The following is a 27,008-nucleotide window of genomic DNA, read 5'->3' as shown; positions in this document are numbered from 1 at the left end:
CCTAAACATGCCCAAATCATCGCTGGTTCCAACCCAGAGAATGGTTTTCTTGGGCATGATCCTGGATACATCAGAACAAAAAGTCTTTCTGCCGATGGAAAAGGTCACTGCAATACAACAGCTGGTCAGGGAGGTCCTACAGTCACCTCTGGTACAGATCCATCTTTGCCTCCGGCTTCTAGGCAAGATGGTGGCTTCATTCGAAGCAATACAATTTGGCCGCTTCCATTCCAGGACTTTTCAATTGGATATTCTGACAAAATGGTCCGGCTCCCCCCTGCAGATGCGCAGAAGGATTGGCCTTGCAACAAGAACCAGGATCTCGCTACAGTGGTGGCTAGATTCATCCAATTTGTTGGCAGGCAGACGGTTCCAGATCCAGGACTGGATTCTGGTAACCACGGACGCCAGCCTGAGGGGCTGGGGAGCTGTGACACAGGGAGTCCGCCTACAGGGTCGATGGTCTCCACTGGAGTCAGGCCTTCATATCAACAAGCTGGAGTTGAGGGCGGTCTACTATGCCCTGTTACAGGCAGCTCCATTGTTACAGGGAAAGGCGATCCAGGTCCAGTCGGACAATGCCACCACTGTGGCCTATATAAATCGGCAGGGTGGTACCAAGAGCATGCCTTGCATGAGAGAAGCGTCAAAAATTCTGTCCTGGGCGGAACAGAATGTCCAGGCCCTGTCTGCCATTTTTATCCCGGGGGTCGACAATTGGGAGGCGGACTTCCTGAGTCGTCACGATCTTCACCCGGGAGAGTGGGGCCTTCACACTCAAGTGTTCAATGCCATAGTGGATCTGTGGGGGCTCCCTCAGATCGACCTGATGGCTTCACGATTGAACCACAAGGTAGCAATGTACTGTGCACGGACCAGAGACCCAGGGGCGATAGCGGTGGACGCTCTCACCTGGACCTGGGATTTCCAATTGGTGTACCTCTTCCCACCTCTCCCATTGTTGGCTCGGGTGCTAAAGCGGCTCCGGCATCAGGGGACGGAGGCCATACTGGTGGCACCAGACTGGCCAAGAAGGGCCTGGTACGGGGACATTCAGGCCATGCTAGTGGAAGACCCGTGGCGTCTGCCCCTAAGAGAAGACCTGCTCCTCCAGGGCCCGTTCGTCTTCCAGGACTTACAGCGGCTACGTTTAACGGCCTGGAGGTTGAGCGGCAGATCTTAGTCCACAAGGGTCTCCATCCCTCTGTCGTCACTACAATGATAAAAGCCAGGAAGCCGGTGACGGCTGCTCATTATCATGTAATATGGCGCAGATATATTGCCTGGTGTGAGAAGAATGACTTGCCTCCGGCCAGTTTTCGATTAAACAGTCTGCTACGTTTCCTTCAGGCTGGCCTGGATAAGGGACTCAGATTGGGTTCCTTAAAGGTCCAAATCTCCGCACTATCTGTGTTTTTTCAGAAAAAGATTGCGGCCTTGCCGGAAGTGCAAACCTTCTTACAAGGGGTGCTGAGGATTCAGCCCCCCTTTGTGCCTCCCACTGCACCATGGGATTTGGAAGTAGTTCTTACTTTCTTAAAATCAGCCCGGTTTGTTCCACTGGAAGAGTCTGAGCTGCGACACCTCACTTGGAAGACTGTTGTTCTGCTGGCTCTAGCTTCGGCCAGGAGGGTGTCCGAGCTCGGGGCCTTATCTTGTCGGAGCCCTTACCTTGTGTTCCACAACGATAGGGCGGAACTCAGGACTAGACCACAATTCCTTCCAAAGGTGGTGTCAGGGTTCCACCTAAACCAACCTATTGTGGTTCCTTCTAGCGCGACACACCCAGATATACCAGATACCTTGGATGTGGTCCTCACCCTTAAGGGGTATGTCAAGCGCACAGCTAGGATCCGTAAGACGGACAGCCTGTTTGTGCTTTATGATGCGCAGAAGAAGGGTTTACCTGCTTCAACGCGTACCATTGCCAGGTGGATAAGATGTACTATCCAGCAGGCTTATGCATCAGCTGGTTTGTCGCTTCCTTTTTCAGTAAAGGCTCACTCAACCAGGTCTGTAGGTACCTCTTGGGCGGCTGCTCGAGGGGTGTCGGCAATGCAGCTATGCAGGGCCGCTACTTGGTCAGGGCAACACACATTTGTGAAGTTCTACAAGTTTGACACCCTGGCCAGGGAGGATTCCCAGTTCGGGAATGCGGTTCTACAGCAGAATCCGCATGTTCCCACCCGTTCTGGTAGCTTTGGGACCTCCCCATAGTAGTGAAGCCCAGTATCCCATTGGACGGTAGAGAAAATAGGATTTTGGGTACCTACCGGTAAATCCTTTTCTCGTAGTCCATATGGGATACTGGGAGCCCGCCTCAGTGCGGCTTTTTCTGCTGTCAGACCTACTTTATTGTTAGGCTTATTGCCTTGTTTTCTATAGGATAAATATGACTATAGATTTGTTCTAGTTACAGGTGTCCTCTTAAGTTGTTAGGATTCACCTCTTTTATATGTTTTTTGTTCGTTTGGGTGTGCTGGATGAATCTCACCACAATACATTATCACATACTCCTCACATGCTCTCCTTCGGCACAGTTTTTGCATTAACTGACTAGTGGAGGGAGATTGAGGGGAGGAGCCAGTGCACCCACACTGAAAGTTCTTTTATGTGCCTGTCTCTCCTGCGGAGGTCTCAATCCCCATAGTAGTGAAGCCCAGTATCCCATATGGACTACGAGAAAAGGATTTACCGGTAGGTACCCAAAATCCTATTTTTTCAGCATTTCTTTCAGTAAGAACTAAATGCAGTACTGACTGAGTAATCCTCTTTCCCTAGTGACAAACTCCAGCTGGTATGTACCCCTCTACCCCTGATACCTTTAGCCCCGGTTTCCGGCATCAAGCACAGTAGCGGTGCCTTGCCTACAGGTGCGGCTTGTTGCATACCCGAACCGCGGCTTGCTGTGGGGACTCTGCCAGAACATCTCCTCTTGCGCTCCTCTGCCGTGGGCTCTGTCTCTGGTCCTGGCAGGTGAGTGTGCATCAGGGAGGAGTGGAGCTGTCCAGCTCCTGGTGCAGCACTGACCCCGCCGCAACCTCTCCTCGCTGCAGTGGCATCACTAGAAATTTTTCTAGTTTGGTAAAGCAGCACAATTAAACTAGTAAAAATAAAAACAGTACCTGCTTTATTCTGTCAGTCGGGCCTGGGAGGAGTGCATCCTGAAATGCAGCAGGCGAAGGAATTCAGCAGCAGGCACCACACTACTGTTTCAGGTTTTTTCCTGTATGCTGGGTGCAGACTCTACAGCAGTGGTGGCCAACCCGTGGCTCTTGAGCCTCATGCGGCTCTCCCCCTTGTAAAGTGCGGCTCCTGCTCCCACTGCTGCCCACCGTCCGTCCCAGTCCCCCCTGCTGCCAGTTCCCTGAATCCTTTCTCCTTCTGAGGGGAGTAGAGTGCGCATCTCTCCTACCCCTTACTGTGCATCCTTGTGAATGGGCAAGCAGCCAGTCAGGAGCCAGCCAGCAAGCTTTAATTGGTGGACGGCCCAGTCACAGGGAAGTGAGGAGGAAGGAGACGCGCGGTGTGCTGTGCTCTCCTCCCATCGGTGACATGATAGGAGGACTGCAGGGGGACACCAGACTGTCCTCTCCCTGCCCGGCAGCAGCAGCAACAACGGTGAGTGCTGCTGCTGGGAAATTTGTGGCTTTCTGGCTCCGTAGGGGCATTCCCGGCACCGTGTGGTGCATACCTGGCACCGTGGGGGGCATATGTGTATCTGGCACTATTGGGGGCATATGTATATATGGCACTGCACTATTGGAGACATATTTGTATCACACACACCCAAGGGGTCAAAATAGACTACGCTCCTTTTTTTGCGCATGCGCCTTCGGCGCGCACATGATGTCGGCTCTTTAGCTTGACTACCGATATTTTTCGGCTCTTTACCTCTGACCGGTTGGCCACCCCTGCTCTACAGCATGGTGGAAGGGCAGCAGGCAGGCTGCTGGAGCGCACACAGAGCTCCTGTCACCTGCTCCATGAGAGCACTGTGAGCAGGGGCGGTTCCCTACAAAAACAGGGGGGGGGGGCACTATTAATAGGGATGATATGGTTGCAGAGGGAGTTAGATTGTGGCACCGTTCTCTGGGCACCATGGCGCAGTGGTAGCCCTCAGTGAAAACATGTGTGGGTACCAGAGACCCCTCATCTTATATAAATTGGCATCCCACACATTCTTTTGAGCTTATTTTTCATGAAAAAATAGGTAATTAGAGGAGTTAGAGGTGTGAGAGACATGTCAGATAGAGAAATGGGAAGGAACAAGAGAGGGAGGAGTGCAAGACTAGGGCAGAGAGAGATAAAGAGACAGGTAAGATGGAGGGACAGTGAGAGAAGGGGTAGAGGGAGGGGAGTAGGTGAGAGAGACAGAGAGAGATAGAAAAAGAGAAGAAACTGCCAGGCAGATAGAGGGTGATAGAGATGGGGTAGTAGAGAGAGCAAAGGGGAGAGAAAAGGTGATGGAGAGGAAAGAGATAGCGTGGGGGGGGGATAAAGAGAGGGAGACAGGTGAGAGAGAGGTGAGACTAAGGGATGGGGGAGGTAAGTGGAGAAGGTGAGAGCTGGCGATGTGACAGGCTTAGACAAGAGGGGGTGAGGCGATGGGCTGAGACGAGAGGGGACAGGGCAAGACGACTGACTGAGGTGAGAAGGGGCGAGATGATGTACTATGGTGAGAGTGGGAGAGGTGATGGGCTGCGGTAAGAAGGGAGAGGTGATGGGCTACGAAAAGAAGGGGCGAGGTGACGGGCTGTGGTAAGAAGGGCCGAAATAACATGCTGTGGTAAGAAGGGGCGAAGTGACGGGCTGCCGTGAGAAGGGACAAGGTGACAGGCTGAGGTGAGAAGGGGTGAGGTGACGGGCTGAGGTGAGAAGGGACAAGGTGATGGGCTGCGGTGAGAAGGGGTGAGGTGATGGGCTGCGGTGAGAAGAGGTGAGGTGACGGGCTGCAGTGAGAAGGGACAAGGTGATGGGCTGCGGTGAGAAGGGGTGAGGTGATGGGCTGCGGTGAGAAGGGACGAGGTGATGGGCTGCGGTGAGAAGGGGCGAGGTGATGGGCTGAGGTGATAAGGGGCGAGGTGGCGGGATGAGGAGATGGGCTGAGGCAAGAAGGGGAAGAGGGGCATGCTGACAGGGGGTGAGGTCACGGTGACTTGGTGAAATGGGGCGAGGTGGCAGAGGGTGAGTCGAGAGGGGTACAGGAGAAGGTAGGAAGAGGAAGCAGATCTGTTCCCACTAGCATTGAGTGGCTCACAGGGGCCGGCCTCTGCTGGCTGCAACTGCTCACCTGATACCGGCCTTTGCTCACCTGATACTGGCCTTCTCATGTGGTCCCGGCTGCCGCTGCCCTTATCATGGTCCCTGGCTGCTGGCTGCCGCAGTGCCGCTAATCACCTGCTCCCGCCAGCGCCTACGTTCCCGGCCACTCAGCTGCTGCTTCAATCCTGCTCCCTGCCTCCGCTGCTCTGCTCACTGTGCCCGGCCGCCGGCGCTGCTACTACTCTCCTGCTCCGTGGAGCCGGGGACTGGACTAGACGCGTCCAACATTTCCGCCTCCACGCGGCGCACGGGGACTGAGGAGGAGGGAAGCACCAGCCGCCAGAGCTCCTCAGCCTCTTCCTGCTGCAGCTGCTGCGCAGCGAGTGTAATACAAATAATAGTGTAATACAAATAATAGTGGGGCACTGCGCTGTGGCATCTCTGGCTGGACTCCCAGGAGGCAATGGAGCCAGTGGCCCCTTTAAGGCTGGCGCCCGGCGGCAGATGACTCCATTGCCTCCGGGAGTTCCGCCACTGTCTCTGTGTCTCTCAGACAGTCACATGCTGCAGTATTATTACACTATAAGATATATGTATGTATACAGGTAATACCGGGCTGTACATGGCTGTGGTCTGTGTCCTGTGTATAATATGTGTGATATGTAACAGTCTCTGTGTCTCTCAGACAGTCACATGCTGCAGTATTATTACACTATAAGATATATGTATGTATACAGGTAATACCGGGCTGTACATGGCTGTGGTCTGTGTCCTGTGTATAATATGTGTGATATGTAACAGTCTCTGTGTCTCTCAGACAGTCACACGCTGCAGTATTATTACACTATAAGATATATGTATGTATACAGGTAATACCGGGCTGTACATGGCTGTGGTCTGTGTCCTGTGTATAATATGTGTGATATGTAACAGTCTCTGTGTCTCTCAGACAGTCACACGCTGCAGTATTATTACACTATAAGATATATGTATGTATACAGGTAATACCGGGCTGTACGTGGCTGTGGTCTGTGTCCTGTGTATAATATGTGTGATATGTAACAGTCTCTGTGTCTCTCAGACAGTCACATGCTGCAGTATTATTTTTTTTTTTTTTTAAATCATGTATTTTTATTATATTTTGCAATGCACATTAATAAAAACATAACAAACCTTACATAATACAACAAAAAATAAGAAGGAATGTAAAACAAAAAAGAAACAAAACACATCAGTTTCAAGTGTGCGTTAGATCAGTTCAGTCATGTCAGTACATCATGCAATACAAAATGTTCATTATTTGCGCTGACAAACAAAAATATTATGACTCATGAGGCATTAGTACAACAGTTGTCAATAAAGCGACCAGTGTCGTAGGTCCTTGTTGTGCTAAGCAGGTCTAATTTAAAGATTATAGCGGGCTATGTATCAGAATCCTGGATATATAACGGTGAAGACGTCCAAGGGTGCCAGACCTTTTCGAATTTATCTGGGCATTTACGCTTATTATACATAAATTTTTCATGCGAGATAGTAGTGTTAACAAGAGCTATCCACATATAAATAGAGGGTGCGTTAGGACTCATCCAGGCCCTCGCAATACACACCCGGGCAAGCATGAAGAGATTATTCAAGTAAATCCTCTGAAATTTGGGGAAAGCCTCCTCCATTCCTAACTCAAAAATACACAAACGCGGATCAAGGGCAGGTACCTGCACTTCAGTACTTCTGATCTTATTAAGCATCTGTTCCCAGTAAGTTTGTAATTGTGGACAACTCCAAAGCAGGTGCCAGAAGTTTGCCCCCTCCTCCCCATATTTGGGACATCCACCACCCGCAGTACCCCCAATTTGCAACAGCCTATGTGGAGTCCAGTAGACCCGGTGTAGAATGTACAATTGGATCTGCTGGAATCTGGCGTATGCCGTGGCTCGTTTAGGTGACCCACACATATGGGACCAGTCCTCATCATCTAAAGGTCCCAGGTCTGCCTCCCATCTGCCTCGTAGTGCATCTAGTTGACCGACCCCGGCAAAGGTGAGGAGAATGGAATATAGAGCAGAGACCCTCCTCCGGTCAGGGAGTTCACGGACCATCGTGTGAACCGAGCTGTCCGCTAACTCAGGGATAACACCCCTCCACTGCGTATTCAGCGCATGCCTTAACTGTAGATATTTATAGAAAAAATGCCTCGGGATACCATACGTATTTTGTAACTGATCAAAGGAATGTAGCACACCTTCCTGAAAGAGGTGACCAATCTCAGCGACCCCATAGGACATCCACTCCCTACCCGCCCCTAATTTGCAGAGTTCAGGAAAATCCCTATTCCGCCAAATAGGCGATCTGGAGTCTATGACTCGGTCATCCCTCACCACCCTCGCCGCCAACCAGACTCTACGAGCCTGCTGTAGAAGAGGGGAGAGGGTCACCAGGGGCACCCGGGCCAGTAGGAACTGCAAGGGTGTGAAAGCCAATCCCGCTTTAGCCAAGAGTGCACTAGGTAAATAGCCATAATCAACCGGCTCTATCCATTCTACCAGCTGGGCAAGTTGGACGGCTAGATAGTATAGCCTCAGATCAGGGAGCGCCAACCCCCCATCCCACCGGGACCTGCATAAGGTTTTAGCTGCAATACGAGCGCGTTTCCCACCCCAAACAAAGGTGGTAATACAACGTGAGATGAGCTGGAATTTAGTGGCTGGAATATATACTGGGGAATTCTGCAGAATGTAAAGAAATTTGGGTTGAATTATCATTTTGATTAGATTCACCCTGCCAGTAACCGACAGGGGGAGCGACTGCCAGATCCGAGCTCTTTGTCTCAGTGCGTCTATTTGAGGTGTCAAGTTTAGGGTCATAAAATCTGTGGGGGAGTGGGAGATCTGTATGCCCAAATACTTAAATTGGGTGCACCAACGGAGCGGGTAGTTATATGAGGGGGGTTTTGAAACATTGGGAAGTATTGGGAACACCACCGATTTATCCCAGTTAATGCCCACCCCTGAAAAACGGGCGAATTCTGACATTAAAGTGAGAAGGAAGGGGAGTGAGGACGCCATATTGGCCAAGTAGAGTATCATGTCATCTGCATATAACCCAATTTTTTCCTCCCTGCCCTCAATTAGAAGGCCACCCACCCGAGGAGAAGCTCTGATACAGCATGCTAATGGTTCCACAGCAAGGGCGAACAGTAAGGGGGACAGGGGGCATCCCTGCCTAGTGCCCCTACCCAAGGCAAATGAGTCCGTAGTATAACCATTAACCCTAAGTCGGGCTGCTGGGCTGGAGTATAGCAACTTAACCCAGGCCAGAAAGTTTGGCCCTATCCCAAACTTTGACAACACCGCCCATAAGTAACCCCATTCCACCGAGTCAAAGGCACGAGCTGCGTCCAGAGAAACAATAACCGCATCTTCCAGTCCCTCACCGGCCCACTGTAAATAAGTAAACAGGCGGCGCAAATTAAGAGCCGTCGATCTTCCCGGCATGAAGCCGGTTTGATCAGCATGCACCAGCTCCAGCACAACCGCGTTTAGGCGTGTAGCTAGGAGCTTGGCCAGCACCTTGATATCCGTGGACAACAAAGAGATAGGCCGGTAGGAGTCTGGAGACAGCGGGTCCTTCCCAGGTTTAGGAATTAGAACTATCAGAGCCTCCGACATGGATGGCGGGAGAGAACCCTGTGCCAATAGATAATTGAAAAGTAGGAGTAGTTTCGGGGCAAAGTAAGCTATATGGGTTTTATACAGCTCGATCGGGAGTCCATCTACCCCAGGGGCTTTGGAATTAGGGAATGATTTGATTGCTATCTCCACCTCCTCCAGGGAAATGGGGGCCTCCAATAAGTTCCTCGAGTCATCACCCAGTCTAGGGACAGTTATCTGGTCAAGGTAGTCACCCAACTCCACCAACGTGTAGTCAGTTCTAGTCCGATATACGGAGCGATAATGGTCATGAAAGACCAAGGCAATTGGGAGAGTACCCTCACACAAAGTACCGTCACTCTGTTTTATACTATGTATAACAGTGGGGGGAAGGTCCTCTCTAGCTAAGTAAGCCAAAAATTTGCCCGTACATGCTGCAGTATTATTACACTATAAGATATATGTATGTATACAGGTAATACCAGGCTGTACATGGCTGTGGTCTGTGTGCTGTGTATAATATGTGTGATATGTAACAGTCTCTGTGTCTCTCAGACAGTCACACGCTGCAGTATTATTACACTATAAGATATATGTATGTATACAGGTAATACTGGGCTGTACATGGCTGTGGTCTGTGTGCTGTGTATAATATGTGTGATATGTAACAGTCTCTGTGTCTCTCAGACAGTCACACGCTGCAGTATTATTACACTATAAGATATATGTATGTATACAGGTAATACCGGGCTGTACATGGCTGTGGTCTGTGTGCTGTGTATAATATGTGTGATATGTAACAGTCTCTGTGTCTCTCAGACAGTCACACGCTTCAGTATTATTACACTATAAGATATATGTATGTATACAGGTAATACCGGGCTGTACATGGCTGTGGTCTGTATCCTGTGTATAATATGTGTGATATGTAACAGTCTCTGTGTCTCTCAGACAGTCACATGCTGCAGTATTATTACACTATGAGATATATGTATGTATACAGGTAATACCGGGCTGTACATGGCTGTGGTCTGTGTCCTGTGTATAATATGTGTGATATGTAACAGTCTCTGTGTCTCTCAGACAGTCACATGCTGCAGTATTATTACACTATAAGATATATGTATGTATACAGGTAATACCGGGCTGTACATGGCTGTGGTCTGTATCCTGTGTATAATATGTGTGATATGTAACAGTCTCTGTGTCTCTCAGACAGACACACGCTGCAGTATTATTACACTATAAGATATATGTATGTATACAGGTAATACCGGGCTGTACATGGCTGTGGTCTGTGTCCTGTGTATAATATGTGTGATATGTAACAGTCTCTGTGTCTCTCAGACAGTCACACGCTGCAGTATTATTACACTATAAGATATATGTATGTATACAGGTAATACCGGGATGTACATGGCTGTGGTCTGTGTCCTGTGTATAATATGTGTGATATGTAACAGTCTCTGTGTCTCTCTCAGACAGTCACACGCTGTGGTATTATTACACTATAAGATATATGTATGTATACAGGTAATACCGGGCTGTACATGGCTGTGGTCTGTGTCCTGTGTATAATATATGTAATATGTAACAGTCTCTGTGTCTCTCAGACAGTCACACGCTGCAGTATTATTACACTATAAGATATATGTATGTATACAGGTAATACCGGGCTGTACATGGCTGTGGTCTGTGTCCTGTGTATAATACGTGTGATATGTAACAGTCTCTGTGTCTCTCTCAGACAGTCACACACTGCAGTATTATTACAATATAAGATATATGTATGTATACAGGTAATACCGGGCTGTACATGGCTGTGGTCTGTGTCCTGTGTATAATATATGTGATATGTAACAGTCTCTGTGTCTCTCTCAGACAGTCACATGCTGCAGTATTATTACACTATAAGATATATGTATGTATATAGGTAATACCGGGCTGTACATGGCTGTGGTCTGTGTCCTGTGTATAATATGTGTGATATGTAACAGTCTCTGTGTGTCTCTCTCAGACAGTCACACGCTGCAGTATTATTACACTATAAGATATATGTATGTATACAGGTAATACCAGGCTGTACATGGCTGTGGTCTGTGTGCTGTGTATAATATGTGTGATATGTAACAGTCTCTGTGTCTCTCAGACAGTCACACGCTGCAGTATTATTACACTATAAGATATATGTATGTATACAGGTAATACCGGGCTGTACATGGCTGTGGTCTGTGTCCTGTGTATAATATGTGTGATATGTAACAGTCTCTGTGTCTCTCTCAGACAGTCACACGCTGCAGTATTATTACACTATAAGATATATGTATGTATACAGGTAATACCGGGCTGTACATGGCTGTGGTCTGTGTATAATATGTGTGATATGTAACAGTCTCTGTGTCTCTCTCAGACAGTCACACGCTGCAGTATTATTACACTATAAGATATATGTATGTATACAGGTAATACCGGGCTGTACATGGCTGTGGTCTGTGTCCTGTGTATAATATGTGTGATATGTAACAGTCTCTGTGTCTCTCAGACAGTCACATGCTGCAGTATTATTACACTATAAGATATATGTATGTATACAGGTAATACCAGGCTGTACATGGCTGTGCTCTGTGTCCTGTGTATAATATGTGTGATATGTAACAGTCTCTGTGTCCCTCAGACAGTCACATGCTGCAGTATTATTACACTATAAGATATATGTATGTATACAGGTAATACCGGGCTGTGCTCTGTGTCCTGTGTATAATATGTGTGATATGTAACAGTCTCTGTGTCTCTCAGACAGTCACATGCTGCAGTATTATTACACTATAAGATATATGTATGTGTACAGGTAATACCGGGCTGTACATGGCTGTGGTCTGTGTCCTGTGTATAATATGTGTGATATGTAACAGTCTCTGTGTCTCTCTCAGACAGTCACACGCTGCAGTATTATTACACTATAAGATATATGTATGTATACAGGTAATACCGGGCTATACATGGCTGTGGTCTGTGTCCTGTGTATAATATGTGTGATCTGTAACAGTCTCTGTGTCTCTCAGAGAGTCACACGCTGCAGTATTATTACACTATAAGATATATGTATGTATACAGGTAATACCAGGCTGTACATGGCTGTGGTCTGTGTCCTGTGTATAATATGTGTGATATGTAACAGTCTCTGTGTCTCTCTCAGACAGTCACACGCTGCAGTATTATTACACTATAAGATATATGTATGTATACAGGTAATACCGGGCTATACATGGCTGTGGTCTGTGTCCTGTGTATAATATGTGTGATCTGTAACAGTCTCTGTGTCTCTCAGAGAGTCACACGCTGCAGTATTATTACACTATAAGATATATGTATGTATACAGGTAATACCAGGCTGTACATGGCTGTGGTCTGTGTCCTGTGTATAATATGTGTGATATGTAACAGTCTCTGTGTCTCTCAGACAGTCACATGCTGCAGTATTATTACACTATAAGATATATGTATGTATACAGGTAATACCGGGCTGTACATGGCTGTGGTCTGTGTCCTGTGTATAATATGTGTGATATGTAACAGTCTCTGTGTCTCTCAGACAGTCACACGCTGCGGTATTATTACACTATAAGATATATGTATGTATACAGGTAATACCGGGCTGTACATGGCTGTGGTCTGTGTCCTATGTATAATATGTGTGATATGTAACAGTCTCTGTGTCTCTCAGACAGTCACACGCTGCAGTATTATTACACTATAAGATATATGTATGTATACAGGTAATACCGGGCTGTACATGGCTGTGGTCTGTGTCCTGTGTATAATATGTGTGATATGTAACAGTCTCTGTGTCTCTCAGACAGTCACACGCTGCAGTATTATTACACTATAAGATATATGTATGTATACAGGTAATACCGGGCTGTACATGGCTGTGGTCTGTGTCCTGTGTATAATATGTGTGATATGTAACAGTCTCTGTGTCTCTCAGACAGTCACACGCTGCAGTATTATTACACTATAAGATATATGTATGTATACAGGTAATACCGGGCTGTACATGGCTGTGGTCTGTGTCCTATGTATAATATGTGTGATATGTAACAGTCTCTGTGTCTCTCTCAGACAGTCACACGCTGCAGTATTATTACACTATAAGATATATGTATGTATACAGGTAATACCGGGCTGTACATGGCTGTGTCCTGTGTATAATATGTGTGATATGTAACAGTCTCTGTGTCTCTCAGACAGTCACACGCTGCAGTATTATTACACTATAAGATATATGTATGTATATAGGTAATACCGGGCTGTACATGGCTGTGGTCTGTGTCCTGTGTATAATATGTGTGATATGTAACAGTCTCTGTGTGTCTCTCTCAGACAGTCACACGCTGCAGTATTATTACACTATAAGATATATGTATGTATACAGGTAATACCGGGCTGTACATGGCTGTGGTCTGTGTCCTGTGTATAATATGTGTGATATGTAACAGTCTCTGTGTGTCTCTCTCAGACAGTCACATGCTGCAGTATTATTACACCGTGGTCTCAGGTAAAGGATCGGGGCTGCCGGAGTTCTCTATAGTTGGATATGTGGATGATCGACAGATTGATAATTATAACAGTGACTCTCGTGTTGCACGTCCTGTGGCTCCGTGGATGAATAATGAGGGACCGGAGTACTGGGAGAGACAGACACAGATTGCTAGAGGCAATGAGGCTGTATTCAAACACAGTGTGAGGACAGCGATGAGTCGCTTCAACCAGACTGGAGGTGAGACACAAATTGCACTGTATATACACATTGCGCGCGCACACACACACACACACACACACACACACACACACACACACACTGCACTGTTTATACACATGACACACACACTGCACTGTATATAAACATGACACACACACACTACACTGTATAAACACTTGGGACCTCATTCTGGTCCACATGCAACACAGTGAATTTCATTGCATGTGGATGTAACGCCGCCCGCACGGCTGCCCGCCCCCTCGCACGATCCCTCGCACGGCTGCGTATGGATGTTTAGCATAAACAGCCATTCGCAGCCTGGGGTGCGGGGATTAATTGCTCGATGGTTGGTGACCATTAAATGTTTTCTTCAACGCTCGCAGATGTAACCTCTGTGGTGTCTCTGATCTGCGAGCACCCTGTGCGGGAAATGGGTGGGCAGCTGACATCCACTGATGCCCCCCCGCACCCGCGTCACTAGTCGATTAGCATGGGAACGCCCATGAAACGCTGGGTGGTGCCATGGGCTCTGCCCCCTGCTGCCGCCGCACGCCTCCTGCCAGCATTGCAGTCCGGCGTCTCCGCTCACACCAAGCATCTGCACATGCACAGACGCTAAAATCGGTCCTACGGGGGACCGATAAAAATCAGAATAACCCCCATGGCACACACACTGCACTGTATACACACACACACACACACACACACACATGACACACTGCACTGTATATATATATATATATATATATATATATATATATATATATATATATATATATATATACACACACACTACACTGTACCGTGTTTTCCCGATAATAAGACCTACCCCGAAAATGGTCCAAAATAAGCCCTACCCTGAATATCAGCCCGCCCGAAATCCCCATTTTCCCAAGTCCATGCGCTAAAATATCCGTTACAATGCCCCCATCTCTGCCCCCACTATCCCCCTCACCCCTGCCCTGCATAATGGATGCTGCTGCGGTGTGGTAGCAGCACTGGTACAGCTAAAGGATCCGGGTCCCAGGGATTCATTGCACATGATGTCACCGCGCATTATCCACGCGGCTTCTGTATGGAACACAGGCGGGAGTGGAGTGACAGCAGCGGCAGAAAGGCTGAAAAACGGAATAGTGAGAGTTGTGCTGAAAGGACTGAGGGGCATCATGTGTATTTGGTAAAAGCAGGACTGGGGGCATGGTAGGGATGGTACTTGTTTCCTAGCACGGCGCCACCGATTTTGATTGTATCCATCGGGTCGGAAAAATCACGTTGATCGCATCGCATGGCCAACCAAATCGCATGCGATGCGATCGACCCGATTTTTACATTGGAATCAATGTAAAATGGTGCCTGAGACCCGATTTTACATTGAGGGGCGGCGGTAGGCGTCCTCCGACCTTTTCATACCACATACTATCCACGTCGGCGTGGAGTTGAGAATAGAAAGTGTGGCGAGCCCGAAGCGTGGCGAGCGCAGCGAGGGGACGCGGATACCTTCACAGGTATCCCCGTCCCCTCGCGGCCTTCACAGGTATCCGCGTCCGCTCGCCACACTCTATTCTCAACTCCACGCCGACGTGGATAGTAGGGGTATGAAAAGGTCGGAGGACGCGTACCGCCGCCCTTCGCGGGCTCGCTGCGCTCGCCACGCTTCGGGTTGACGTCAATAGGGGGTGGCGTTAAAAATTGGGGGGGGGGGGGGGGGGCATTCAACATACTTTTTAAACATATTCAATGTGAAATGGCCCATATTGGCCCATTTAACATTGTCACCTATGTAAAATCGGGTTGATCGCGTTGATCGCATCGCGGTCGGGTTGACCGGCGCGATCAACCCGATTTACAGTTTAAAAATAATTTAACATTGTTCCCTGCGATCAACACGATTTTCACTTTTACCGGCAGATAAGCTTGTAAATGAAAGAAAATCGGGTCCATCGCATGCCTTAAGTACCTTAACTTAAGGCATGCGATCAACCCCGACGGGCGCCGTGCTAGGAAACAAGTACCGTAGGAATAAAAGCAGGAATGGGGGGCATGTTAATTAAAATAAGCTCTACCCCAAAAATAAGCCCTAAGGTGTTTTTTTTCTCCAAAAAATAAATAAATAAGAGTGTCTTATTATCGGGGAAACTATATATATATATATATATATATATATATATATATATAGATAGATAGATAGATAGATAGATAGATAGATAGATAGATAGATAGATAGTCCGGCACTCCAAACGATGGTGGCAGTTTGCGGTCGGTGCCTCCACAGCTCAGCAAGAGCAAATATAGGCAGTGGTGGTGTGGCACTCACGACACTTACTCAGGAACACAAATGGTATGCCAGTCAGATATGCATCAACGTTTCAAATTTAATTTGTCATCAGGTGATGACAAATTAAATTTGAAACGTTGATGCATATCTGACTGGCATACCATTTGTGTTCCTGAGTAAGTGTCGTGAGTGCCACACCACCACTGCATATATATATATATATATATATATATATATATATATATATATATATATATATCTTATATATTTGGCTACATCTGTCACTCAAAGTGTGTCTGAAGCTGTAACGCTGGGTGGAGCCTCTGACTCACATGACTGACTCACATGACAGAGAACCAGCCTAGTGAGTCCACAGACAGTGCCAGACACCCTCTGCCTCTCCATGTTACACAGCAAAGACACAGCTACTCACCAGACACACCAGGTGAGCGGTAATCCATAAATTAAGAAGAAAGTCCAGAAATAGAGCAATGTGTCCCTCCTGGAGAGGGTCATGTTTGGTATGCACCTCCCTCCCTCCCCCCTCCATTCACGGCATCCCCACGATTAAATGGCACATGCAAAACACTGACATGGCTATGGTCGACAATGAAAAAGGTTGACAAGATTTATTTTTCACTTTTTCAATGTTTTCATATTCACTCTCATGTGTCGACATGGACACCAATGAAGTGCCACACTTATGTCAACATTTACATGTGTTGACCTTTCTGTGTTGATTTTTTCTTGTGGCAATTCGCGGCACCCCCCGCGACCCCCCTCCCGCGATTTGCAGCACATCCCCCGCAATTCGCGGCACCCCCGGTGACTCCCGCGATTCGCGGCCCCACCCCGTGACACCCCCCCTTCTGCGATCGCGCCACCCCGCGACCCCCCCCTCCCGCGATTCGCGCCAACCCCCTGGGCCCCCCTCGCGAGGTTCACGGTGCCCCCCATGACCCCCCCAACCGCGATTCCCCACCCCTGACCCCCCCTCCTGTCATTGCGGCAACCCCCCGCGGCCCACCCTCCCACGATTCACTGCAACCCCCCGCGCCCCCCCCCCTCCCACGATTTGCGGCACCCACACCCCCCGCAATTCACGGCATCCAACCACGACCCCTCCTCCCGTGATTCGAGGATACCCCATACCTCCTCCCTCCCCCCCCCCCCCCCCGCGCGCGATTCACGGCAACCCCAAAATTAAATGGCACATGCACGGCTATGGTCGACAATGAAAAAGGTTGACATGAGTTTTTGAAGATTTATTTTTCTTTTTTTTTTTATGTTTTCATATTCATTCTCATGTGTCGACATGGACACCGATGAAGTGCCACACTTATGTCAACATTTACATGTGTTGAACTTTCTGTGTTGATTTTTTCGTGTAGCAATTTTTTTCCAGTGACAACTATGAACTATGTGCACGTCAACCTACACATCAACCACCAATTCTTTGTATAATATATAACACCTGTTCTGTTTTACTGTAGGTGTTTTAAGTCAGATCTATTACTGCTACTATTACTGTTTATGTAAATGCATTCTGAATGACAGCAACATCCTACCATCCTTCTACAAGAATATATAACCAACTAGGTGATTCATCGCGCCCCGTGCCCCCCCCCCCCCTCCCGCAATTCACGGACCCCCCGCGCACCCCCCCTCCCGCGATTCGCAACCCCCCCTCACGCAATTCACGCCCCTCCCACGCTTTGCGGAAGCCCCGCCCTCTCCCGCGATTCGCAGACACCTGCGCCCCCTCCCTCCCTTGATTCACGGCACCCCCCCGCGCCCCTCCCGCAATTCACGGCACCCCTAAGCCCCTCTTTAGTCCCCCGTATACTCACACACCCCTATCACTACCCAGCTTCCTGCTCTCCTGAACCGTAACTTCCACCACTGGGGAGTCGCTGACGCTGTTTTGCCCACATGCCCCTATCATGCCTCATAGCCCAGCCTCCTGCTCTTATGCACCTGAACTCCCACCCAGTAGGAGGAGACACTGACTAAGGGCCACCATCCTGTACTGCCATGCTGGACCCTCACCCACTGGCAGAAGCTGCACAGTATCTGCCACCCTCCTCTTTAGTTCCCCTTATGCCCACACACCCCTATCACTACCCAGCCTCCTGTTTTCCTGTGTCGTGACCTCCGCCAGTGGGGAGCCGCTGACTCAGAAACACCCTACTATACTATTGCACACACACACACACCTAAACAACATGCACACACAGCCCCCCCCCACACCCACAAATGTCACTGTACCATCCACACTATCAATGTACATCTTACTCTGTAACCGCTTTTTAATTAAACAAAACAATACACACCCCCTTCCACATCATATGCTCTCTATTTAACACATTTCACTCAAGTTGCAATACAGGCATCTTTCATACAATTCTAACCATATTTCTCATATACAAATGTTCACAAATTAAGGGGCGCGCAGCCCCTTACGACGGTGTGAAGAGCGCCCGTAGGGCACGATGAATCACCTAGTATACAGTGTATATATATATATATATATATATATACTGTATAGACATGACACACACTGCACTGCATACAGTATACACATGACACACACTACACTGTATATACACATGACACACACACTACACTGTATATACACATGAAACACACTGCACTGTATATACTCATATGACCATAGAATGCACTGTACTGTATATACAAATGGCACACACACTGCACTGTATATACACATTGCACACACACACACTGCACTGTATATACACATAACACTACACATGACACACACACTGCACTGTATACACACACACAACACACACACTGCACTGTATATACACATAACACACACACTACACTGTATACACACACACACACACACACAGATTGCACTGTATATACACATGGCACACACACTGCACTGTATATACACACACACAGACTGCACTGTATACACACATGGCAAACGCAATGCACTGTACCGATGGAGCCAGGCTCCCTCTTGCTGGCAAATCGCCAGAACATCACCGCTGGCGATCCAGCAGCCCGGCTCGCCATCTGACTGAGACGCATGCGCGTCTCAGTGTCCGTGCGCCGGGGCGACGGGAACCTGTGCGTCTCCGTTTCAGGGAGACGGACAGGGTTAGGGGGGGGGGCTGCGGGGAGGACCCCGGGTGACCGCCGACAAGCCGAGCCAAGCAAATACAGATCGCCATCCCCTGCAAAGAAGAGATCCGCTCCATCTGTATATACACATGGCACACACACTACACTGTATGCACACATGGCACACACACACACACACACTACACTGTATACACACACATACTGCACTGTATACACACATGGCACACACACTACACTGTGTATACACATGGCACACACACTACACTGTGTATACACATGGCACACACACTACACTGTATACACACTACACTGTATGCACACACAATGCACTGTATATACACATGGCACACACTACACTGTATACACACACACGTGGGGCCTTATTCCGATCTGATCGCAGTATAAATTTGTTTTTAAAATGGTCAGAACCATGGGCCTTATTTTGGTTCATTCTTTCTGACAAAATCCTTCTTAGATGGGCAAAACCATGTGCACTGCAAGTGGGGCAGGTGTTACTTGTGCAGAGAGAATTAGATTTGGGTGGGGTTTTACTTCAAAGTGAGATCTATATTGCAGTGTAAAAATAAAGTAGTCAGTATTTTCCCTGCACAGAAACAAAATTACTCACCCAAATCTAATTCTCTCTGCACATGTAACATCTGCCCCCCTGCAGTGCACATGGTTTTGTCCATCTAAGAAGGATTTTGTCAGAAAGAATGAACCAAAATAAGGCCCCATGTGCACTGCAGGTGGGGCAGATGTAACATGTATATAGACATGGCACATACACTTTGTATTTTGAAGCATTAACCCCTTCAGTGGTGGTTTTTTCTTTTTTAGGTAGCGCTCTCCACTGGGTGAGTTTTTTTAGGGGGAGCGCTCCCTAAAAACCCCACCACGCTGTGTCCCGGGACCAGGCAGTACCACTGAGCCAGTGGCGTAACTAGGCCACCGCAGCCCCCGCCATGGCGGGGAGGCGCAGAGTAACTATGGGCGCCGGGGGGGCTGCGGTGCTATAGTTACCCGCTGCGCTGCTGCCCGGCCGCATCTTCGGTCACTGTCCCGTCACTTGCTCCCGGCGCCGGCTCCTGCTGATAATGAAAAGTGACACTTAGAAAACGGCTGCCCCCGTATTGCAGACAGTTTTGGCAGCCATTTTCTAAGAGTCACTTTTCATTATCAGCAGGAGCCGGCGAGTGACGGGACAGTGACCACAGATGCGGCCGGGCAGCAGCGCAGCGGAGACTGGGGCAGCGCTCTGTCAGGTATGGGTATGGGTATGGGGAGGGGGGGGGGGGGGGCGCCGAAAAAGTTTGGCGGGGGGGCGCAAATTATATAGTTACGCCACTGCACTGAGCACTATGTCAGCCGCTGCCCACCCCTGCCCCCCGGCAACCCGCCCCTCCAACCCGGCAACTCGGCTTGACACTTACGGACAGAGTGCAACACAAACCCAATATTATATGCTAGGTGTCCATAACCGTTTTGGTCAAACCGTTTAGTGGGTACTTGTTTCCTAGCACGGCGCCACGAAAAAGATTGTATCCATCGGGACCCAAAAATCGCGTCCATCGCATGCAACCAAATCGCATGCGATGAATGCGATTTTTACATTGGAATCAATGTAAAAGGGTCCCTGAGAACCGATTTTACATTGTCCCCAATGTTAAATGCCCCCCAGACGCCAATTTTCATTGTATCCCCACCCTGATGGGTCAAATGCCCCCCATTGTTAACGCCACCCCACGATGAACGCCAACCCGAAGCATGGCGAGCGCAGTGGTACGTGTCCTCCGACCTTTTCATACCCCCACTATCCACGTCGGCGTGGAGTTGATTTTATATAGTGTGGCGAGCCCCGTGAGGGGACGCGCATTACTTCACAGGTATTACGCGGGGCTCGCCACACTATATAAAATCAACTCCATGCCGACGTGGATAGTGGGGGTATGCAAAGGTCGGAGGACGTGTACCGCCGCCGCTCGCCACGCTTTGGGTTCGCGTTCATCGTGGAGTGGAGTTAACAATGGGGGGCATTTGTCATGTAAAATGCCCATCAGGGTGGGTATACAATGAAAAATCGGGTCCATTGGCCCATTTAACATTGTTCCCTATGTAAAATCGGGTCCATCGTATGCCATTATAATGGCATACAATGGACCCGATTTTACATAGGCATTTAACATTGAATACAATGCATTCAATGTTAAATCGCGTTGGTCGCATCGGGACCTTAACTTAAGGCATGCGATGGACGCGATTTTTTCATTGTCGGAGAAAAGGCTAAAAATAGCCCTAAAATCGTGTCGGTTGCGTCAATCGCATACCTTAAGTTAAGATATGCTATCACCTACGACGGGCGCCGTGCTAAGAAACGAGTACCGTGCAGTGTTTGCTGCTAGTCCGAGTCAGACACTGAGGGGCAGATTTACTAAGCTCGTGAAGTGATAAAGTGTCTGGTATTTTATCACCGGCCAATCAGCTCCTAACTGTCATTTTTCAAACCAAGGGGTTGATCCTGTTATCCCCAAACGGCGCGGATGATTCACGAGTTGCGAATCATCACGACACTGGGCGCACTTTACGGTGGGCCGAATTAGCTGAAAAACGCTCCCACTTCCATAGGGGTGCGAGCAATTTTCAGCGAGTTAGGCTTAATTCTGGTGCCATTTTCAGTGTTAAAACGGTACCCGAGCGGCAACTCGCTCTCTTTGGGGGTAATAGGAGCGACCCCCAAGCCTGGAACTTCACAGGTAGGAGTTTATTGCCTGGTGATAAAGTACCAATTAATAAATCTGCGCAGGTACAATATCCCTATTTATCTTTACCAATGATACTAATAGGTTGTATCTAGTTATACCTCTGCCTATGCTGTGATCTGTATTGTCCTGATCTGTCCACTTACAGATGGAGCGCCTCTCATATAGCCAGCAGCTGGTGATAGATTCCCTGCCCCCCGCCATCTGCCAAAAGGGGCTGCGAGCACACGAGACACTTGCATGCCCCATTCCGATGGAGCTTTCCTCTGCCTCCCCGCCGGTCCTCGCACCCCCCTAACCCTGCCCGTCTCCCTGAAGTGGAGACGGGCAGGGATTCCACCACCCACTGTGGAGCAACGGGGACGCACGTTCGTCCCCATCAGATGGAGCGCATCTCCAACGGCTTTTGCCAGCGGAGGAGATCTGATGAGGGCTGGGAGAGGTGCTCCACCTGTATAGGAAGAATGAAGGGGTAATGCCACAGCTGGGGAATGCACTTGACAGGGTCCCCTGGTCAAAGCATTCATTTCTCCCATACTTGGGATATTCCTCTAAAAATAGGGACCCCCCTCAATAAAGAAGAGGTCCCCCCTCCCAAGGATCCTCCAAGGCTTGGGTGAAGCCCAGGGCCATCCCGGGCAGTCCTGTAGTGGTTGTTGAGTTGATAGCAATTAGTTTAATAAGAGTAATATTGTCTGTTACAGGAGGACTACATGTCCCAGCAAGCCTCCCCACAAGTACCAGCATGTGGGACATTAAGGGCCCACAGGTACCTTTAAAAAAAAAAAAAAAAAAATGAAATAAGCACAGGGCACACACCGTAGACAGTACACCTGTAATACACACTGACATACCCTCACCTTGGGCCTTATTCTAGTTCACTCTTTCTGACAAAATCCTTCTTAGATGGACAAAACCATGTGCACTGCAGGGGGGCAGATGTAACAGGTGCAGATAGAATTAGATTTGGGTGAGTTATTTTGTTTCTGTGCAGGGTAAATACAAGATGCTTTATTTTTACACTGCAATATAGATCTCACTTTGAAGTAAAACCCCACCCAAATCTAATTCTCTCTGCACATGTTACATCTGCCCCACCTGCAGTGCACATGGTTTTGTCATGGCACATGGAATAATGACTGATATACTCACCTACACTTGTTCAGGTCAGTCTCCTTCTCCAGTACAATCCTGAATACACGGACTACTGACTAATAGACTCACCTACACTTGCTCAGGTCAGTCTACTCCAGTACAATCCTGACTACACGGACTACTGACTAATAGACTCATCTAAACTTGCTCAGGTCAGTCTCCTCCAGTACAATCCTGACTACACGGACTACTGACTAATATACTCACCTACACTTGTTCAGGTCAGTCTCCTCCAGTACAATCCTGACTACACGGACTACTGACTAATAGACTCACCTACACTTGTTCAGGTCAGTCTCCTCCAGTACAATCCTGACTACACGGACTACTGACTAATATACTCACCTACACTTGCTCAGGTCAGTCTCCTGCTCCAGTACAATCCTGACTACATGGACTACTGACTAATAGACTCACCTACACTTGCTCAGGTCAGTCTCCTCCAGTACAATCCTGACTACACGGACTACTGACTAATAGACTCACCTACACTTGCTCAGGTCAGTCTCCTCCAGTACAATCCTGACTACACGGACTACTGACTAATAGACTCACCTACACTGCTCAGGTCAGTCTACTCCAGTACAATCCTGACTACACGGACTACTGACTAATATACTCACCTACACTTGCTCAGGTCAGTCTCCTGCTCCAGTACAATCCTGACTACACGGACTACTGACTAATAGACTCACCTACACTTGCTCAGGTCAGTCTCCTCCAGTACAATCCTGACTACACGGACTACTGACTAATGTACTCACCTACACTTGCTCAGGTCAGTCTACTCCAGTACAATCCTGACTACACGGACTACTGACTAATAGACTCACCTACACTTGCTCAGGTCAGTCTACTCCAGTACAATTCTGACTACACGGACTACTGACTAATAGACTCACCTACACTTGCTCAGGTCAGTCTCCTCCAGTACAATCCTGACTACACGGACTACTGACTAATATACTCACCTACACTTGCTCAGGTCAGTCTACTCCAGTACAATCCTGACTACACGGACTACTGACTAATATACTCACCTACACTTGCTCAGGTCAGTCTCCTGCTCCAATGTCACTAGGGCATTAACAATTAACAAGGATCATGAACCATCCGGTCATAAAGATGCTGTAGGTGGATACACAGATAGTTCCTCTTCACAGATGGCGGTAACCTGGTGCTTCCTGTCATTGTTTAGCTACCTGGGCTCTGAGTCAATGTGATGAAGGCCTTAGGCATAGGCTCGGACTGTTGTATGAATCGGGGAGGCTTGAGTAGACCTTTGTATAGTAAAAGCACCGTAGTGCACCCAGAGGCAGGAAACCGGCAGATGTACAAGTACAACCGGATTTATTGTAGCAGATGGTAAACAGATGATAAATGGTAACGTGTGCAATAGAGTATTTGGTATGCAAATTATGGAAACAGGAGTTGTAGTTGCAGCACAGCGCACTGATGAAGTCCAGAAATGGCTATGAGCCAATAACCAAATAAAAGCTGGTGCGTTACGTGGAGTTACTTGGACTGCAGAATACTTGGAATGCTGGTTAGAATGCGGAACAATGGTAGAACATCCACTGGAATGTAGAATGATGGTAGAACATCGACTGGAATGCGGAACAATGATAGACCATTTACTGGAGCTAGGCTGGGAACTGCTGAGGTGAGTATCATTTGCTGGACACAGGAACACAGGAGCTGGAATACCTGGAGCTTAAGCACACTGCAGCAGAGAGACACAACTGTATCACAGGACACAATTGAAGCACTAGCAATGTGTCTTGGATTTCCCAGCATACATATACCCAGTCCACTGAGAAGCCGGGATTGGCTGGGCAATTATGACAGGGAACCAGACTACACATGATTGGCTCAGAATGACATGTGACTGGAAAAAACATGGCAGCCCCCATGTCAGGCTATGGCGGGAAAGTCTGTATGCAGCATGCTTGTGGCCGGAGCAATGGCGGCATACTGGGAGATTGCTGGGCACTGAGGACTGTCCCTCAGCGTGAGGAGGGAGACATGCTGCACCGCTGCAGACACAGCAGCGTTTGGAGACTGGGAGGTGATTGCAGAGCAGCTGTACTGTACCTAGGACACCGGCTGCATCCTGGAATGAGACGCAAGCAGAGCCTGCACAGACACTTAGGTGGTAAGAAAGTCTCATTACCCGGATTGTGACACAGACGGGACCATAGGAAAAGGCCGCTGATTGGCTGTGAGTGGCCTGACTGTCAAACAACAGCTAGGCCGCTGTTAATTGATAGGCCTATGCCATGGCCTATTACCATTAAAAGATTCCTCTCTGCCCAGGGCTGGCATCAGCTGATGAAGGTAAAGGGGTCCATTTACTATTGAATATTTGAGGCTAATTCCCCATAAACACCGGAAATATTAATCACCCCCCACATGTATCACGGAGGGACCGCAGCAGAAATCTCCCTTCTGTCCCACCTGAGCCGTATCCCCCATAGGTTTCTGTCCCTGTGTCTGCCCCACATACATTCTGCAGACGGGATGCAGTTAAAATCCCGGCGTTCAGAATCCCGACGCTGGAATACCGACCGCCGAAATCCCGACACTCTCTCCCTCCGTGGGTGTCCACGACACCCCTGGAGGGAGAATAAATTAGCGTGCCGAGCGTAGCGAGGCACCGGGCCCGCTGCGTGGCGAGCCCGCAGCGAGCCCGCAAGGGGGGGCGATCCACGTCCCCCCTTGTCGGGATTTCGGCGGTCGGGATTCCGGCGTTGGGATTATGAACGCCGGGATCCCGACCGCCGGGATTTCATACTGAATCCCTGCAGACATATGCAATCCTGGGTGCTAGATCCCGGCCACATCTCATTGCCATCCCATAGTAAATAGGCCCCAATATACTGTAAGAAAGGTAATCTCTATAGGTAATCTTTATAGCTCCAGTAATAACATACGTAATCTCCATAGTAAGGAGAATTAGTGTAATAAATAGGCCCCAATATACTGTAATCTCAGAGGTTGTTACATAGCCCCAGTAATAACATACCTATAGAAAGGAGAATTAGTGTAATAAATTGGCCCCTTAGTATAAAACATTTGACAGAAAACTTAGAAACCGTAACGCAGCTGTAGCCCCCAGGTTCCCGTGTCAGCGCCTTATACACTGATAGCTGGAACGTGGAATGGTTATTTCCCAAGATGTCCGTTCCCTGATGCACCTACGTTCCTAATATTAGAGGGAAGATGATCCCGTAACTGGCAGAAGGAAAGAAGCAGATTTAGGGGGAAATTTACAAAAGAGCGAATTTAAATTTTTTCTGTTTTTGCAATATTTAAATCCTGGAGATTTATTAAAACCATTTTCATATCTATCAATAGAAGAAAATACAAAGTGATACAATTACAATGTGCGCGTTGTCAGAGCGCCGGTAATCTGTGATATTACTGTACTGGACCGCTCTGCCATGTGTGCAGTGCCAGGAACTGAATCACCCCCCTAGCCCGCTGTGCACTTATCAAACAAGGGGTGACATTTAATGAGATGCAAAAATGTTACTTTTGCGATATTTTGGCGAAAAACGGCTGAAATCCCGAATTTGCATATTTAATGAGATGCAAATTTTGGAAATGTGTCTTAAATTCGCCAAAAAATCAGACCAGGTTCTGATATGCGAATTGGCCAGAACCCTGCACAGATCATTGAGATCTGTGCATGCTCCTGTGGTAAAAAATGTGTTAAGGTGTTTTTTTTTTTTTTTAAATGGCGTGGGGTCCCCCCTCCTGAGCATAACCAGCCCCGGGCTCATTGAGCCGGACCTGGTTCCAAAAATACGGGGGACAAAAAGCGTAGGGGTCCCCCGTATTTCTGAAACCAGCCCTGGACTCTTGGACCGGTCCTGGTTCCAAAAATACGGGGGACAAAAAATCTGGGGGTCCCCCGTATTTTGAAACCAGCACGGGTTCCAACAGCCCGCGATGTCATGCCACAGCCAGGGGACACTTTTTATATAAGGTCCCCCGTCCGAAACATGAGCACCGTGGCTGGT

At 48.4% G+C, this 27,008-nt stretch overlaps 1 protein-coding gene across 1 annotated transcript in view; it reads left to right on the top strand.

Moving 5' to 3' along the window:
• The window catches only part of LOC146036277 (class I histocompatibility antigen, Non-RT1.A alpha-1 chain-like), a 116,130-nt gene that overhangs the window by 15,919 nt on the left and 73,203 nt on the right, over positions 1–27,008 (top strand). Inside the window, exon 2 of the mRNA XM_083160189.1 lies at positions 13,432–13,692. Within this exon, the coding sequence (XP_083016315.1) occupies positions 13,432–13,692 (261 nt within the window). The remainder of the gene's footprint in view (positions 1–13,431; positions 13,693–27,008) is intronic.

The sequence above is a fragment of the Crinia signifera genome, chromosome 9 (assembly GCF_055691185.1).
Source record: "Crinia signifera chromosome 9, ASM5569118v1, whole genome shotgun sequence".
In the NCBI taxonomy this organism is placed as follows: domain Eukaryota; kingdom Metazoa; phylum Chordata; class Amphibia; order Anura; family Myobatrachidae; genus Crinia; species Crinia signifera.
This window is presented reverse-complemented; position numbering and strand designations above follow the sequence as displayed.